Source organism: Notothenia rossii (assembly GCF_949606895.1).
Source record: "Notothenia rossii genome assembly, chromosome: 9".
Classification (NCBI taxonomy): Eukaryota; Metazoa; Chordata; class Actinopteri; order Perciformes; family Nototheniidae; genus Notothenia; species Notothenia rossii.
This window is the reverse complement of record NC_136907.1, coordinates 50,495,048-50,512,180: the sequence shown is the minus strand read 5'-3', so window position 1 is coordinate 50,512,180 and position 17,133 is coordinate 50,495,048. Positions and strand designations below refer to the sequence as shown.

Genomic DNA, 17,133 nt, shown 5'->3' with positions numbered 1-17,133 from the left:
ATAATTTGGTGAGGAACTAGGACCATCTTGGATCACAGAAGCCGTGACACCAATTCGGGCCTGGACCCTTCCTTACTTCCTAGCACATAGTTCCAGCTCGTTTGTTTGGACCACACCCATCTTTGAACCCAGCCTTTATTTTGATCTGAACTGTAAAGCAAACAAAATATTTAACCCTGTCTTCGAAACATTAGTCACTGTTATAATACTTATTCAAGCTAAATGTATTCCTTTTTCCAAAGTAAGAAATGTTTTACTCATGTTGTTGGCATTAACTCCCACAGAAATAAAAATAACGTGAAAGATCAGTCGGAATTTCAAAGATCCTGCTATATTACACAAAAGGACAAGGAAGATCAATAATTCAAGAGGGATAGACTGTGACGGCTAACAGGCACACATCTTCCAGTTCTCTTCAAATCAAAAATAAATCGATAAGAAGAATGTTGGCCACATTACCAATTCTGTCTCCATTTCATCCACAAGTCAACCACAGCAAGCCTGTCAATAAAAAAGGAAGTCTGCTATCCATGCCTTTGCCACATCTTCAAAGAGTCAGGGAATCGATTTGGAGCCTTGACACACACACACACACACACACACACACACACACACACACACACACACACACACACACAACATACACACATACACACACCCACACATACACGGACTGACAAAGTACATGAACAGTGAATCAATAGCGGCATACGATCACTGCTTGCATGTAAACTTACTATGACACTAATCCAGAAGGACACCACTCATCATACATATGCATGTGCACTCTGACAGAAGACACACACACACACACACACACACACACACACACACACACACACAAACACACACACACACACACACACACACACACACAAACACACAACACACACACACACACACACACACACACACACACAGCTCCAATCAATGCACTGGGAATCTGATCTGACATGCCACACAGAATTCCATAGAGAGACTTGGAGAATGGAAAGTGTGTGCAAGTATGTGTGTGAAAGAAGATCAATGGAGCTGATTTGAAACATGTGCATTGCAGTGACACTTCTTCATACCTGAGCCTCACAAATAGGGCTGAGGAAGGCTGACAGTCATTGCTGGGAACGGGCAGTCAAACCTGCTGGCTCACCTCTGCTGGCGCTGAAGTTCTTGAAGGGGTTGGGGGCCGACAAGGGGCCGTGGACAGGCTGCGTGTCAGAAGAGGCAGAGGCATCGGATTGGTCGGAGTTGACAGCTCTGTAGGTGTGGACCGGCTCATCATCGGAGCCCATTAGCGGCACCTCCTCCTCATCATTCTCCTCTCGTTTTATCTCCAGCATCACTGTGTCCCCCTCTGAGCTGAGGCGTGGTACATCCCAGTACATAACCAGGACCACAAACTGAAGCAGCACCCACAACAGGCACATGAAGATCTGAGAGCAAACAAGGGGGGAAACAAGAATGTTCTTATATCATTGCTTTAACCCCATATACTAAAAACAATGCAAGACATTGTAAACACTAAGGGTTAAGGTCCTTAGAATTATAAAACATATGTTTATCTTAATTAAATACCTAAGAATCTGTAAATCAGTTTAGAAAAAAAGATATTTGCAAAGGAGAAAAAGATGACTCCATTCTCCTTTTCCATACCAGCCACTTAAAATGAGGCCAAAATTGTCTGATGTTACTATTGTCAAGGACAACAACCCTATTTCTCATTATGAGATTTCATCCAATGTTTTGATTCCTGTTTTGAAAATATATCCTAGTAACTAGCACTACTCTTGTGAACAAATGCATCAATAGTCCAACCTTGTTAGCTCAGGGAAGCTAGTTAGCTCATGGACTATAACTAGCTGACAAATTAAAGCTTGCTAACTAAATGACAGGACAGAATAAAACATGACACACGGAAGATAACAACCCACCCATGGCAATGTTAGGGTGCACCAATAGATGAGGATATTCCCCCAGTAACAAATATGTTGTTCTATTATTTGAAAGTTTAGTCAGAGACAGAGGGGAACAACAATGGAAGTGTTAAAATATTGTACCGGATGCTTAAATTGAATGTTTCTTTTATGGAAATTCATTTTAAAATAGTTCAACCTCAGGAGCACATACTGTAGGTGTAAATGTGAGATTTTGGAAAAAACGCATTAAATAATAAACAATGTCCCGCCTCAAATCTTTTTTTTGTAATGCTAGCTGGGTTAGCTACAGTGCTTAAAGATCTCAAGCACCGCGACTGATTTCAGGCATAGAGTTTTAATTTCATATAATATTTAATTGAATAGGCTCAGGCTAATAAATAATGTGTTGTGCTAACTCTCCAACTGAGATTGGCTAGGTCGTGAAACGAGGCATACGTAAAATCTGACGCAGGTAGCACATTTTGCTGTTGATAAAGGAATTCAATTGAGACAATGCAGACCAAAACAAATGACTGGTGTATATGGCCAACACAGTCTCACAGCATTTCGTGTTATAGTCACAAAATGAATCTATTGATTCGTGTTCACGATTTCCCCATTTTTTTCATGTCACACAGAACGATTTTAAAAGCAATGTAAATAATAACAAATTAGAAGGAAAAAGAGATTTTAAAAAATACAGATTTCAGTATTCTGAGGCTCTGAGCCCCATTTCTTTTCCTCGCGGATGGCAACAAAAACTCTGACATTATACTATTTACAATAAAAGGGTTAGGGTTAGGCTTAAGGTAAGATATTGAGTAAGAAAATGTTTTTATGAACCACACAGCTTCCAGTCTTCCAAGACCCGACTGGACAAAAAGACGTGGTGCAGGCAAGAAACATACTACCAATAGAAATCCATTGCTTTTAAAATTGTTCTGTGTGACACGAAAAAAATGCGAAAATCGTGTTGGTGAACACAAATCAATAGATTAAATTACTTTCATGACTATAACACGAAATGCTGTGTGACTGGGTTGATATGGCACGATAAAGTCAAATGATCGTTCATTTTGGGACTTTGGGGCATTACTGAACATGTCGTAAAGAGGGGAAATTGTCTAAGTAACTATTGTAGGCTACACCTGAAAACCCAAGAGGGAAATAACACAAAGTGTAGGGCATATTAAAAACGTTAAAACTTCATTAGGCCTACTTTTGAGAGATCATTTTAAGCAGGAGATCCAGAAGCCCCCCTGCCCCCAACCTTGCTACTCTGCTGCTTTTTACAACATCAAAATCCTAAAACACTATGAGGAAAGCTGAAGTATTTGACATGTGGAGGAGAGAATTCAAAATATAAAGCAACCCTGGCACAGTGCAATGAAGAGACGTGTCGTGCTGTGTCAAATTATGTGGGAAAATGGAAGTAGTCGAAGGAGCTTTGTTTTATCTCATTTAAGCCTCATCCGTCCTACAGGTGTTTTATTCAAAGGCTCCTGAGATGGAAATAGATCGATGCCAGTTGTTATGGGCCTGAGTATCGCTGCGGGAGTTTTGTATTCTTCTTACTTGTCACGATTCTCATGTTATGTCACGTTTATAGTTTTGTAGGTTTGGGTGTTTTTGCTGTTTTCCCTGTCATGTTTTCCCCTGAGTTATTCACTGGTCCTTTTCCCTGTGTTTTTCCTCTTGTCATTAGTTTCCCTGGTGTGTCTAATTGTCTGATTATGTTCACCTGGGCCCCTGTGTTTTCTCCTCCCTCCTCACCTGTGTCTTTTTGTGTGATTAGTCTTGTGTGTATTTAAGTTCTGGGTTTTCTGTCTGTCTTGGTCGGTTCGTCTTGTTCCATGACTAGTTCTGCGGTGAATGTTCTGTTTTGTCATCATTTTGTTATCATAGCCTTGAAATAAAGGAATTTTCAGTTTATATCTGCATTTGGGGCCTGCTTGTTTCACAAACCGTGACAGTACGAACAGACCAAAAATGGACCCAGCAGATGATCCGTTTGAGGTAGAATTGCAGCATTTTACCTTTTATCTGGCTTGCTGCGTTGATTGGTGGAAGGGAGCGTCCAGTGTTCGACAGAAGGAGGCCGCTCTGATAGAATTTCACCGGTTGGTTATGGAGAAGCCAGACTTGGTGAAATTCTTACCTGGCTGGATTTTGAACTTTCTCTCAGTGTGTGATTTCCAGCCTGCTGACTACAAACGTCTCGGTGTGTTCCGTCCGGAGACAACCCCTGCTTCTTCCCCAGTTCCTGCTCCTGTTCAAGAGTCGTATGATGGAACTCGTCTGGCTTATGGAGGTCCACGGAGTATTAAGGCGGCTGCGAAGAGAAGGAGTCGCAAGGGCAGGCTAGCAGCCCGAGCCCCTACAGCCATGTTTCCGGGTCCAGTGCCGGCCCACACAGCCATGTTTCCGGCTCCAGAACCGGACCTTACAGCCAGGTTTCCGGCTCCAGAACCGGACCTTACAGCCATGTTTCCGGCTCCAGTGCCGGCCCACACAGCCATGTTTCCAGCTCAAGAACCGGACCTTACAGCCATGTTTCCGGCTCCAGAACCGGACCTTACAGCCATGTTTCCGGCTCCAGAACCGGACCTTACAGCCATGTTTCCGGCTCCAGTGCCGGCCCACACAGCCATGTTTCCAGCTCAAGAACCGGACCTTACAGCCATGTTTCCGGCTCCAGAACCGGACCTTACAGCAATGCTTCCGGCTCCAGAACCGGACCTTACAGCCATGGTCCCGGCCCCAGTTCCGGCCCCAGCAACCATGGTTCGGGCTCCAGAACAGGCCCCAGCAGCCATGGTTCCGGTTACTGAACCGGCCCCAGAAACCATGGTCCCGACTCCAGTTTCGGCTATAGGACTGGTTGTCCGTCCGACGCCAGCTCCCCGTGTCCTGATGGCTGTCCGTCCGACGCCAGCTCCACGTGTCCTGTCGGCATACCGGCCGACTCCAGCACCTCGTCTCCTGTTGGCTGTCCGTCCGACGCCAGCTCCCCGTGTCCTGTTGGCTGTCCGTCCGACGCCAGCTCCCTGTGTTCTGTTGGCGAACTGCGCCACTCAAGTGTCGTTGGAGGTCCCGCAGACTGCCTTTCTGCCGGGGGTCCTGCCAACCCCATGTCCTGAGCCGTTGGAGGTCCCGCAGACTGCCTTTCTGCCGGGGGTCCTGCCAACCCCATGTCCTGAGCCGTTGGAGGTCCCGCAGACTGCTCTTCTGCCGAGGGTCCTGCCAACCCCATGTCCTGTGCCGTTGGAGGTCCCGCAGACTACTCTTCTGCCGGGGGTCCTGCCAACCCTATGTCCCGTGCCGTTGGAGGTTCCGCCGACTGCTCTCCTGCCGGGGGTCCTGCCGGCCCTGTGTCCTCTTCCGTGGGGGATCTTGCAGACACCGGCTCCTGCCCGGCCTCCGGAGCTGTCCGGTCTTTGCCCTCGGGCCCGGTCCCCTGAGTTCGCCCGCTGTGGTCTTCACCCCTCCTCGAACTCTGCCTTGACCCCGGGCCGTCTGCCCGAGACCCCCTCCTTGAACTCTGCCTTGCCCCCGGGCCGTCCGCCCGAGTTCCCCTTTTTGAACTCTGCCTTGCCCCCGGGCCGTCCGCCCGAGTTCCCCACCTTGGTCTCTGCCTTGCCCCCGGGCCGTCCGCCCGAGACCCGTCCTCCAGACCCCCTCCACCCACCCTGCTGGACTTTGTTTTTTTGGGACGTCTGGAATCCGTCCCTTGAGGGGGGGGTTATGTCACGATTCTCATGTTATGTCACGTTTATAGTTTTGTAGGTTTGGGTGTTTTTGCTGTTTTCCCTGTCATGTTTTCCTCTGGGTTATTGTCTGGTCCTTTTCCCTGTGTTTTTCCTCTTGTCATTAGTTTCTCTGGTGTGTCTAATGGTCTGATTATTTTCACCTGGGCCCCTGTATTTTCTCCTCCCTCCTCACCTGTGTCTTGTTGTGTGATTGGTCTTGCGTGTATTTAAGTTCTGGGTTTTCTGTCTGTCTTGGTCGGTTCGTCTTGTTCCCTGACTAGTTCTGCGGTGAGTGTTCTGTTTTTTCATTGTATACAGGACTGTCTCAGAAAATTAGAATATTGTGATAAAGTTCTTTATTTTCTGTAATGCAATTTAAAAAAAACAAAAATGTCATACATTCTGGATTCATTACAAATCAACTGAAATATTGCAAGCCTTTTATTATTTTAATATTGCTGATTATGGCATACAGCTTAAGAAAACTCAAATATCCTATCTCTAAATATTAGAATATCATGAAAAAGTATACTAGTAGGGTGTTCAACGAATCACTTGAATCGTCTAATTAACTCGAAACACCTGCAAGGGTTTCCTGAGCCTTGAAAAACACTCAGCTTGGTTCAGTAAACTAAATCACAAGTATGGGGAAGACTGCTGATCTGACTGCTGTCCAGAGGACCGTCATTGACACCCTCCATCAGGAGGGTAAGACACAAAAAGAAATTTCTCAAAGAGCAAGCTGTTCACAGAGTGAAGTTTCAAAGCACATCCACAAAAAGTCTGTTGGAAGGGGGAAATGTGGCAGGAAACGCTGCACAACCAAGAGAGATGACCGCAGCCTTAACAGCATTGTGAAGAAGAGTCGCTTCCAGAATTTGGGGGAGCTTCAAAGACAGTGGACTGAAGCTGGAGTCCAGGTATCAAAAGTCACTGTTCACAGACGTGTCCGGGAAATGGGCTACAATAGCCGTATTCCCATGGTCAAGCCACTTCTGAACTCAAGACAACGGAAGAGGCGTCTGACTTGGGCTAAGGAAAAGAAGCACTGGACAGTTGCACAGTGGTCCAAAGTCCTCTTTTCAGACGAAAGCAAGTTTTGTATTTCATTTGGAAGTCAAGGCGCCAGAGTCTGGAGAAAGGCTGGAGAGGAGCAAAATCCAAGTTGCTTGAAATCCAGTGTGAAGTTCCCACAGTCAGCGATGGTTTGGGGAGCCATGTCAGCTGCTGGTGTTGGTCCACTGTGTTTCATCAAGCCCAGAGTAAATGCAGCTGTGTACCAAGAGATTTTAGAGCACTACATGCTTCCGTCTGCTGAAAAGCTCTATGGAGATGAGGAATTCATTTTCCAGCATGATCTGGCACCTGCCCACAGTGCCAAAACCACCAGTAACTGGTGTACTGACCATGGCATTACTGTCCTCGATTGGCCTGCAAATTCCCCTGACCTGAACCCCATAGAGAATATGTGGGGTATTGGGAAGAAGAAGCTGAAAGACACCAGACCCAACAATGCTAATGAGCTAAAGGCCGCTATTGAAGCATCCTGGGCATCCATAACACCTCAGCAATGCCACAGGCTGATTGCCTCCATGCCACGCCGCATTGATGCAGTAATCCGTGCAAAAGGATTCCCAACCAAGTACTGAGTGCATTAATGGACATTTTCAAATGTTTGATTGTGTTTTGCTGTTATAAATCTTTTTTTTTTACTTGGTCTGAGGAACTATTCTAATTTTTTGAGATAGGATTTTTGAGTTTTCTTAAGCTGTATGCCATAATCAGCAATATTAAAATAATAAAAGGCTTGCAATATTTCAGTTGATTTGTAATGAATCCAGAATGTATGACATTTTTGTTTTTTTAATTGCATTACAGAAAATAAAGAACTTTATCACAATATTCTAATTTTCTGAGACAGTCCTGTATATATATCATAGCCTTGAAATAAAGGAATTTTCAGTTTATATCTGCATTTGGGTCCTGCTTGTTTCACAAACCGTGACATTACTCAGAGCAGAACAAAGAAAGAAGATATAATACATGTGAGACAGTAGGAGGGCAGAATGCAGAGGTCTATTTCTGTTTCTGTATTCATCAGGCTTTCGGAGAACCTTATGGCGCATTTCCACTGCAGGGCCTCGCACGGCTTAGTACGGTATAGTTAGGTCTTGGTAGGCCAAGCTCACTTTATGCTGCGTTTCCATTACAGTTTAGTAGCTGGGACAGTAACTATAGTAACGCAGTGTAAGCGGAGCCGTGACGTCATCTTCAATGCAAACCACAAAACCAACATCAGCTGTTAGCTGTTGGCTAACTCACAGCTCCTCATATCTGTTCAGAAACTAGACAAAAGTTAAACAAGTAAAAACTTGTCTGTGTCATGGTGAATACAGTCGCTGGTTTATTCAGGTCTGTAGGGCGTTGTGAGTGTGGACGGTCGGAGCATACAGTATACTGCGTTAGCTTAGCCGATCTCCATTTAGAAAACAAGCATTTTAAAAGGTTTTTCGCCTGCCGTCTTGTCTGCAGACTTGTCAAAGCATTAATTCATGGTTTTTACTAACCGGTATCAGTATGTTGTTACTTCGGCATCATTTTGAAACTTGTATTACAATTAAATCACGGTAAAATATGTTCATTTTGTTGTAGTTGTAGCCTCCTTGCCAGCGATTCTCTCTGACCAATCAGCAGTCGAGAGTGTTTAAGTCAGTTTAGCATATTCAGCCCGGTTGTTGGCCCGGTAAGAACCTCGATTTTGGAGGGTCAGAAAAAAGGTGAAATCGTAGCCCTGAGCCGGAACTACCCCTAGTGGAAAAGCAAAAATAATTGGGCCAGGTTTGGCACGGCACGCTTAAACCTTGCTACGCGCTACAGTGGAAATGTGCCATTAGACTACTGATGATCAGGATGCTGTTACCCCAGGAGATGTATATTTGTTCACAACGAAGGGCCCCAGTTTGAAATCACACAGCCGCAGGAACAGGTTGAACGCCGGCCCTGGAGAGACAAGGGGAGACATTTTAGAAACAGAGGATGTGTGGAGACAGGGTCCACCACCTTGGTGATTTTTATTGAAAGTCTCCTTCTCAGAGTTGAAAGTGAACATCAAAGAAGATATCACATCCTCCCCAGTGACTGATATCTCTCAGAAGACAGAGGGGGGTGAAATGAAACTGACCCACAAGCAGGCCGGCTTGTCGGCATGCCATGATGGCGGCGAAGATGCCGGCGCGCTCGTCCGGCCGCGTGCTCCGAGTCAGGAAACTAAAGATGCAGGAGCCCGCTCCCGCACCAACACCTGAGAGGGAGGCCTCGTGTTACACCTCCACATGCTGATACCATGAATACTGTACATGCTTTCAGTTTTCTTTCATGCGTGTGTGTTTGTGTCACCTGCTACAAGCCGACTGCCTAACAACAGCCATTTTGAGTATCCAAGAAAATACATGAAGTTACCTGAGGAGAAAAATCATCAGTATTGGACAGATAGCAATGGCGTTTTTTACCCAGGTTATGAAGCCAAATTACCTTTTGATCCGCTGATAGTTTTTTGAAAAAAGCAGAGTCGGACGAAGTACTCTATTTTTCGTTTTTAGAAATACCACAATGTAGAAATTACTCCAATACAAGTATTATTAGAATCAAACTATACTTTTATACTTTAAAAACAAACAAGTTAAGGCACTCATTGTATAGAATGGCCCTTTTCAGAATCATATATTTTAACACTGAGTAAAATCATTGAACAATTAATGTTTTAATAGAATTAATGCTTCAGCTAATAAAGTTGAGCTATTTCTTTCCCTTTTTTTCATAGGTATTTTTTATTTGCATAAATGTATAGTATGGTGTAAAAGATTTTAAAGGTGAATTATTGACAAATCACTAAGAAAGAGAACATTACAAAAATAGTGACGACATAAAAACAAGCAACAAGGTATTCCCAAATAATCTAAACAAACCCATATAGCCTTAATGTATACTTCATAAAAGGCTAAAATAACTAAAAAACATTTCACTCGGTTATTTTACTGTAAATAAAGTTTAGGTGGAGCTACTTTAAATCTATAAATAATACATCATGGTTTATTAGCTGTTTAATAGCTCTTATTATAATTAAAGGTCCCATCATATGTTTTTCCGGTTATTACCCGTCCCCTTGTGTGTTATGAAAGTGTTTATGCATGTAAACGATCTGCAAAGTCACAAACCCTCAAAGTACACCCTGTAGCGAGTAAAACTCTAAGACAGAAAATACCTGTCTATGCTGCCCCAGAACGCCTCGTTCAGATTTCTATTTTTCCATTTATTTCTTCCGGGGCCTATTGACGTCACTAAGTCTGGACCAATTGGGACACAGCTATAGAACAATAGGCACACCCTCTGCCAGGGCGGACTCCTGAGCAGCTCAGGCCCCGCGAGGCCCCCGGAGCGGACAATGTGAGGTGGATTTCCCGCTGTGTTTCCCTGGATGCTGGATATAGACTAAGTTCCATGTTAGCGGGACATTACCGAGCTCACGATTCCGCCCCGCAAGGCCCCCGGAGCGGAGAGTGTGAGGTGGATTTCCCGCTGTGTTTAACCAGGAAGCGACACCAGTAATCCACCTCACACTGTCCGCTCCTCAAACCCCACAGGGCGGAGCAGCGAGCATGGCACCCACGCAGGAGCTCCAACAAGGCGTGTAAGACAGAGAGTGAATACAAATACTATAGAGATTCTGTATGAGAAAACCAATGTGATTTTGGAACATTGAAAAATGTAAATCTATTCTAGTAGACCTCAACAATGGTAGCAGGAAATGGAAATACCTGTGCCTTAAAATTGTACTTTAGTACAGTACTTGAGTAAATGTACTTTGTTACTTTCCACCATTAAAGTCATGCCAATGGCTCCTAAATTCTGACTGTCATCATGTGATTTGTCTCGTGTTTTATTACTCACCGACAATCTCAAATAGATTTGAGAAGAGGATGATGGTCTTTGTAGTCTTGCTGCGGTCGGACCACAATCCGAAAAGCGGGGCGGTGAGAAGGCCGCTCAGACTGAAGGCAGACAGACCCAGGCCCAGGAAGTAGGGGGGGGCCTCCAAAATCTGCAGATACCTCCATATTGTCGGCAGAATGACGGCTGACCATCACAGAAGGATGGAGTAGGAAACAGAGGGAAGATGTGTAAACAACAAGCTTTGTTTACCCGCAAAAACTGAGGTTACCTACTGTAACCCCAGCTTCTATGAGTAAATGGCGCAGCCCTCTAAGGCTATCGCTATTGGGTAATCCCCCTGCGCCCCCGCGCAGCACTGAAACACTTGTAGTCCACGCCCACCCACAAGGTGGGCCCCACCCTCGGGCCTCCTTCCGGTATAAATAGGAAGGTGGCCCGGCAATCTGCTCCCATACAACATAACTTTCTTCAGCTATTCGTAGAGCCAGTGGGGCCCCGCACTTAGAGGGCTGCGCCATTTACTCATAGAAGCTGGGGTTACAGTAGGTAACCTCAGTTCTATTTCGTATATGGCTTCGCCCTCTAAGGCTATCGCTATTGGGTTAAGGGCGAAGCATGATGTAGTCTGCGCCCCACTGGGTCCACCCGGCACTAGAAGCACAGACATACCTGCTCAATAACACCCCCCTGCCTGATGTGCCATGCGTAATGGCTCATCACCGTACCTGGAACATAGCAAAACATGCCTATCTTCCCGACGGGGTGAAGGCTGGGAACAATACATACCGGCCGCTGTGAGAAAGTAGAGACGAAAGTCCCACCTCGTCCTGCGATCGTAGTGGGGGAACAGCAGCTCTCTGCATGTCAGACAGGTAGGAGAGCGCCCAGCTGGATCCCTGACGTCACTCACTCTGACCAGGCACTCCGTACAAAGTGTGTCAGAGGAAAAAGGAACATCCCTCCTATAAGAGGGGAAAAGGGCCGCTCTCCGCGTGCCGAGAGGCAGGAGAGAGGGGCACAGCTGGCTCCCTGACGTCACTCACTCCGACAGGACACCCAGTACAGGGTGTGTCAGAGAGGAATGGGAGAAATCCCTCAAATAAAATTGAATAAACGAACAGGGGGAAGACCAAGATGCAGCCGTGCAAATATCTTCCACTCCACATTCCTCCGTGCAAAGCCGTGGAGGAGGAAATTCCTCTGGTGGAGTGCGCATTGACGTTCTCCGGGAGCTCCACCCCAGAGGAGACATGCCTGTGACACAGCCTCACACAACCTGTGTGACAGCCGCTGTGCAGACAGAGGTTGCCCGATCGAGCGCTCTCTATAGTGCACAAACAGGCGCTGAGAATGGCGCAAGGCAGCCGTGCGCGCCACTAGCAAGACAGCGCGCGCACAGGACAGAGGAGATTTAGAAAAATAGCGGGGGTAAAAACCGCGCAAGACACTGTTCCTGGGATGACAGGAGTGTTTCTTGTATCCCATGGAACTGCTGGGGGGAGAGGCTTCTCTGTGAAGTGACGTAATGGTCTTTCATGGTGACGAGCCACGCCATCGCCGCCGCTGCCCGTGAGGCAAAAGGGCTGCGAGGGAGTTTCCACACGCTGCCTTTCACTCCGTCTCTCCTCATGAGGCGCGTACACGCCCAGGGGATGAGAGGTGTGTGCATGCTGTCCACACGAGGCGTTATAACGGTGCTCGTGGTTATTATGACCGTGTGTAGGAGGCATATCTGGGACAGAGGAATGCCTCGAGTTCTGCAGTTTATAAACCAATAGGTTAAAACAGCAGGCTTCTGCAGCGAATGAACCACCTCTGGAGTGTCCCCCTGTTGGAAGAGACTCAGGGGGACCATCACGTGACCAGCTGACGCCAACGCCGAGCAGCTGCGTCACGGAGAGGGCTGTGTGGGTTGTGACACGCCGGAGGAGAGCTGTCAGTTCTTCCCCTCGCTGCCGCGAGAGTCGCGCTCTCATGCTGGCTGAGTTTAACTCCACTCCCAGATAAACGATTGTCTGAGAGGGAAGAGGACAGCTCTTCTTCCAATTTATTATGAAACCCAGGCTTTGACAGATGCGATACGAGATGTACCGTCTGTAAAGCGACTTCCTCCCTGGTGCGAGCCAGCAAATAGCAGGTCGTCCAGAGGAAACACACTCTCATCCCTCCTCTGTGTAGTGGCTCCAGCCTCTCTACACAAATGCGAGGAGCCAGGAAATATCCGAACGGCAGACGATTGTCTGGTCTGATATTCCCTGAATGGAAAACGCAGGAATTTCCTGTGTTTCGGGATGATGGGTACGTGGAAGTATGCATCCTTCAGGTGGAAGTGAACCAGTCGTCCTGGTGAAAACATTCCAGCACCTGTTTGATCGTCAGCATGTGGAATACTGACAGATCCAGGATGTCTCATTCCCCCAGTCTTTTTCGGGATTAGAAAAATAACGGGAGTGAAAACCCCTGATTTTCCTCCCTTTGAGGAACCCTGGAAATATCCTCTTTCAACAGGAGTTCCAGCAGCTCGGATTGGAGCGCAAGACATAGCTTCTGGGAGGACATGAGTGTTTCCTGTATCCCATTGAACTGTGGGGGGGGTGAGAGGCGAACTGCAGGACGTATCCTCTGCTGATCAGCCTGCTCATCCATCTGTCCATCAGACACACGCGCTGCCACTCTGAGAAACACTCTAAGAGCGGGCGCACATGCTCGAGATGTTCTGTGGTCGTCATGGCAACGAGCCACGCCAGGGAGTCTCCACACGCTGCGTTTCACTCCGGCTCTCATCATGAGGCGTGTACACGCTCAGGGGATGAATGGAGGTGTGTGCAGTGCTGTCCACACGAGGCGTTATAACAGCGCTCATGGGTTTATTATGACCGTGTGTAGGAGGCGTATCTCGGACAGAGGAATGCCGCGAGCTCTGCAGGTTATTAACCGAGGTTAAAACCGGCAGGCTTCTGCAGCGAGCCCTGCTGTCTACTTAATCAACAGATTAGTGGCAGCCGGCTTAATTACCGGCTCCGCTTCCTCGGAGGCTCTCGCGGAGCAGACAAGGAGCGGGGGAGCTTCACTCCCCTTTGACTCGCCGCAGGGAGACCCTGTCTCTGGGGTGGCGGGGGAGCGGAGACGTGGCATGGAGCCCCTGCAGCCGCCGGGGCGGTTGCTGTGGGCGTCTCTCCGCTTGCGGCCTCCTGTGGCCGGCGTGGACGCCGCGGCTGCTGCGGGCGTTGGTGCCGCTGTGGCAGATCAGCCGACTGGAGCCAGCTGTACATGCTGGCGAATGCCGTCCACCTGTTCCGCGGCCGTCTTCATGGACTCCACCATGGCGTGGAACTGGGGTCCGAACAGCCCGTCCGGGCTGATTGGAGTGTCCAGTAGCACTTTTCTGGCCGTCTCCGTAACAGACGCCGCCGCGCTGTGGTGGCGGAGAGGGGGAAAGCATGTTCGGCCGCCAAGCTGGCACCCTGCTCCGACTCTGTCTCCCCCGTCCGGGGGAGAGGAGGGAGGGGAGAACCGAACGGTGAACCGTGGAGGGAGGCGGGGCATTGCCCTCGCCGCCGCTGCCCGTGAGGCGAAAGGGCTGCGAGGAAACCTCCACACGCTGCGTTTCACTCCGGCTGTCATCATGAGGCGTGTACACGCTCAGGGGATAAGTGGAGGTGTGTGCAGTACTGTCCACATGAGGCGTTATACCGGCGCTCATGGGTTATGACCGTGTGTAGGAGGCGTATCTCGGACAGAGGAATGCCGCGAGCATGCTTCTGCAGGGAGCCCTGCTGTCTACTTGATCAACAGATTAGTGGCAGCCGGCTTAATTACCGGCTCCGCTTCCTCGGAGGCTCTCGCGGAGCCGACCAGGAGCGGGGGAGCCTCACTCCCATTTGACTCGACGCCTGGAGACCCTGTCTCTGGGGTGGCGGGGGAGCGGAGACGTGGGACGGAGCCCCTGCAGCCGCCGGGGCGGTTGCTGTGGGCGTCTCTCCGCTTGCGGCCTCCTGTGGCCGGCGTGGATGCCGCGGCTGCTGCGGGCGTTGGTGCCGCTGTGGCAGCTCAGCCGACTGGAGCCAGCTGTACATGCTGGCGAATGCCGTCCACCTGTTCCGCGGCCGTCTTCATGGACTCCACCATGGGGTGGAACTGGGGTCCGAACAACCCGTCCGGGCTGATTGGAGCGTCCAGTAGCACTTTTCTGGCCGTCTCCGTAACAGACGCCGCCGTGCTGTGGTGACGGAGAGGGGGAAAGCATGTTCGGCCGCCAAGCTGGCACCCTGCTCCGACTCTGTCTCCCCCGTCCGGGGGAGAGGAGGGAGGGGAGAACCGAACGGTGAACCGTGGAGGGAGGCGGGGCAGGAGTTGCTTTGGACTCCTGCCCGGCACTCTGCACCAGGGACACGAGGCCCCGTCCGCGGGCTCGTAAGCCTGGACGGGCCAATCGTACTCCTCGGCCACAGCAGCAAGAGTGTCCGCTCTCCGCTTCCTGTCACCCGAGGGGAGACGAGCGCAGTGCATGCTACCTGCTGGTTTAGAGCCGCGTACGCGTGCTCTGACCCCCGGCAGGATTCGCATACTGCTTTTATCTCTGCAGGTCATAACTCATTATGAACCCAGAGCCACATGAGGGACAACCACGGACGCAGTTGTTGCTCATGATGATTCTCAATTGCTGTGCTTCAGTAACTGTGCTGGTTTGCTGAAAAAAAGAGGGAACAGATTGCCGGGCCACCTTCCTATTTATACCGGAAGGAGGCCCGAGGGTGGGGCCCACCTTGCGGGTGGGCGTGGACTACAAGTGTTTCAGTGCTGCGCGGGGGCGCAGGGGGATTACCCAATAGCGATAGCCTTAGAGGGCGAAGCCATATACGAAATAGAACATATATTTCTATTAAATATCAGGCAAAATGCCAGGCGGATTCTAATCTAATGAGCTTTTTATCTCACGTCTTCAAATCTATGCTTCAAATCCATAAAGCTGTCAGATTCCACCTACCGTACTCGATGCCGCTCAGCATAAATATCAGTCCGATGGTGAGAAAAGTTAGATTCCTCTTCTGCTGATTATCCATAGCGACTTTTTTCTGCCTCTTTTTTATACACAGACCTCTGGCTGCGCTTGTTGTTCAGAAATGTTGTACAGAGGCATAATCAGATAACAGGACACACTGTGAGTCCAATTACAACACAGGCCGGGGAAACTGCAAGGAATTTGTCCCGCCATTGTGCGAGGACATTTCAGAACTTCTTCACCACACGAGGCTCAACAGGGGCGAGATGTGAAAAACTGAATATATAAAAACCTGCAAAGAAAACAACATGGTCCAGTTTGAGATGTTCCCATTAGGCATTTATGTTAAAAATTGAATTCTGTTTGAGGCCCGTCGGAGATGCAGTGCCACGACGCTGTCAGCCTCACGGTCAGGGCAATGTCTCTAGTTACCAGGTGGGGTAAAGTGCACTGAGCTTCGTCAATATTTAATCGTGTTTTCTCCGGTTTCATCAAAAGCACTTGATGCTAGCACTTGCTAGCACTCGATGCTAGCACTGCTGCTGCGAAGAAGTAGTGAAGACGTGTGCCAGACTCATCTGCCCTCCTGTAGGTTAAAACTGTGAAGAACTTTGTACAAAAGAGACTCGGTTATTCACAAACACCATACATCACACACAGTAATAAAAAGATATGGGTGGAATCAGATAAGCTATGTAAAGCCGTACCCTCAAATGTGCAGTAAAAGGTTATGGGAAATATTCCCCAAAAACAAAACGCTGTATTGTATTAAATAGTGAATACATTAGGTATGACAGCGCTGTCTGTTTTATTGAACGGGTGGCTCGATTTTCAAGCTGCTGTGCTTCTCCTAGCCCTGGGCTTGTTATAATAAACAGAACTGTCACCACATTAATACCTCCATGTGTTTTTCCAGAAACCCATGAATAATACAGGGTGTTTGAGTGTTTGAATAACGCAAATACACTCGCTCAGCATCTTGCACTCGTTTCACACGGTGCAGGGACAATCTGAGAGGTTTCTGCTCAAATAGGCCTGCAGGACAGGAAATGTGGCAGAACACACATGTTCGGATCAGTATCTCTTATTGTAAAGGTGTATTGTCATGTAAACATTTCCGAAAATTCAGCTTTTATTCAAATTGTAGATTTCCTACTTTACCCAGTTTTCTTATCATATTAATGTCAACATCTTTGACAATTGGACTGAAGAAAAATACATTTAAAGACAACTTAATGTCAGGGTTGGGGAAAAATAGGACCCAAATGCAGATTAAAGAGGGAAGCAGGTTTCAAAATGAAACAAAAGGCGAGCTTTATTCACAAATGCTGAAACAAAACAAGAATCCAAGAACAGGTACGAGGTAGCATCCAAACAAAGGTGACTGTGACCAACATAAAGGGGGACATGAACGACAAATAATGAACCAACACTGAACACAGGAAGAGACAAGACTAAATACAGGGAGGGGTAATCACGAGACACACCAGGGAAACTAACGACAGGGAGGACAGAACAG

General features: G+C 48.1%; 1 protein-coding gene across 1 annotated transcript in view; it reads right to left on the bottom strand.

The window, feature by feature from the left end:
• The window catches only part of mfsd8l2 (major facilitator superfamily domain containing 8-like 2), a gene marked incomplete at its 5' end in the record, with an annotated part of 30,643 nt that extends 14,968 nt beyond the window's left edge, over positions 1 to 15,675 (bottom strand). The window contains 6 exons of the mRNA XM_079652642.1: positions 1,148 to 1,430; positions 8,583 to 8,662; positions 8,844 to 8,963; positions 9,059 to 9,121; positions 10,610 to 10,795; positions 15,600 to 15,675. Of these exons, the coding sequence (XP_079508768.1) occupies positions 1,148 to 1,430; positions 8,583 to 8,662; positions 8,844 to 8,963; positions 9,059 to 9,121; positions 10,610 to 10,795; positions 15,600 to 15,675 (808 nt within the window). The remainder of the gene's footprint in view (positions 1 to 1,147; positions 1,431 to 8,582; positions 8,663 to 8,843; positions 8,964 to 9,058; positions 9,122 to 10,609; positions 10,796 to 15,599) is intronic.
• Between the last annotated feature and the right edge of the window lie 1,458 nt (positions 15,676 to 17,133).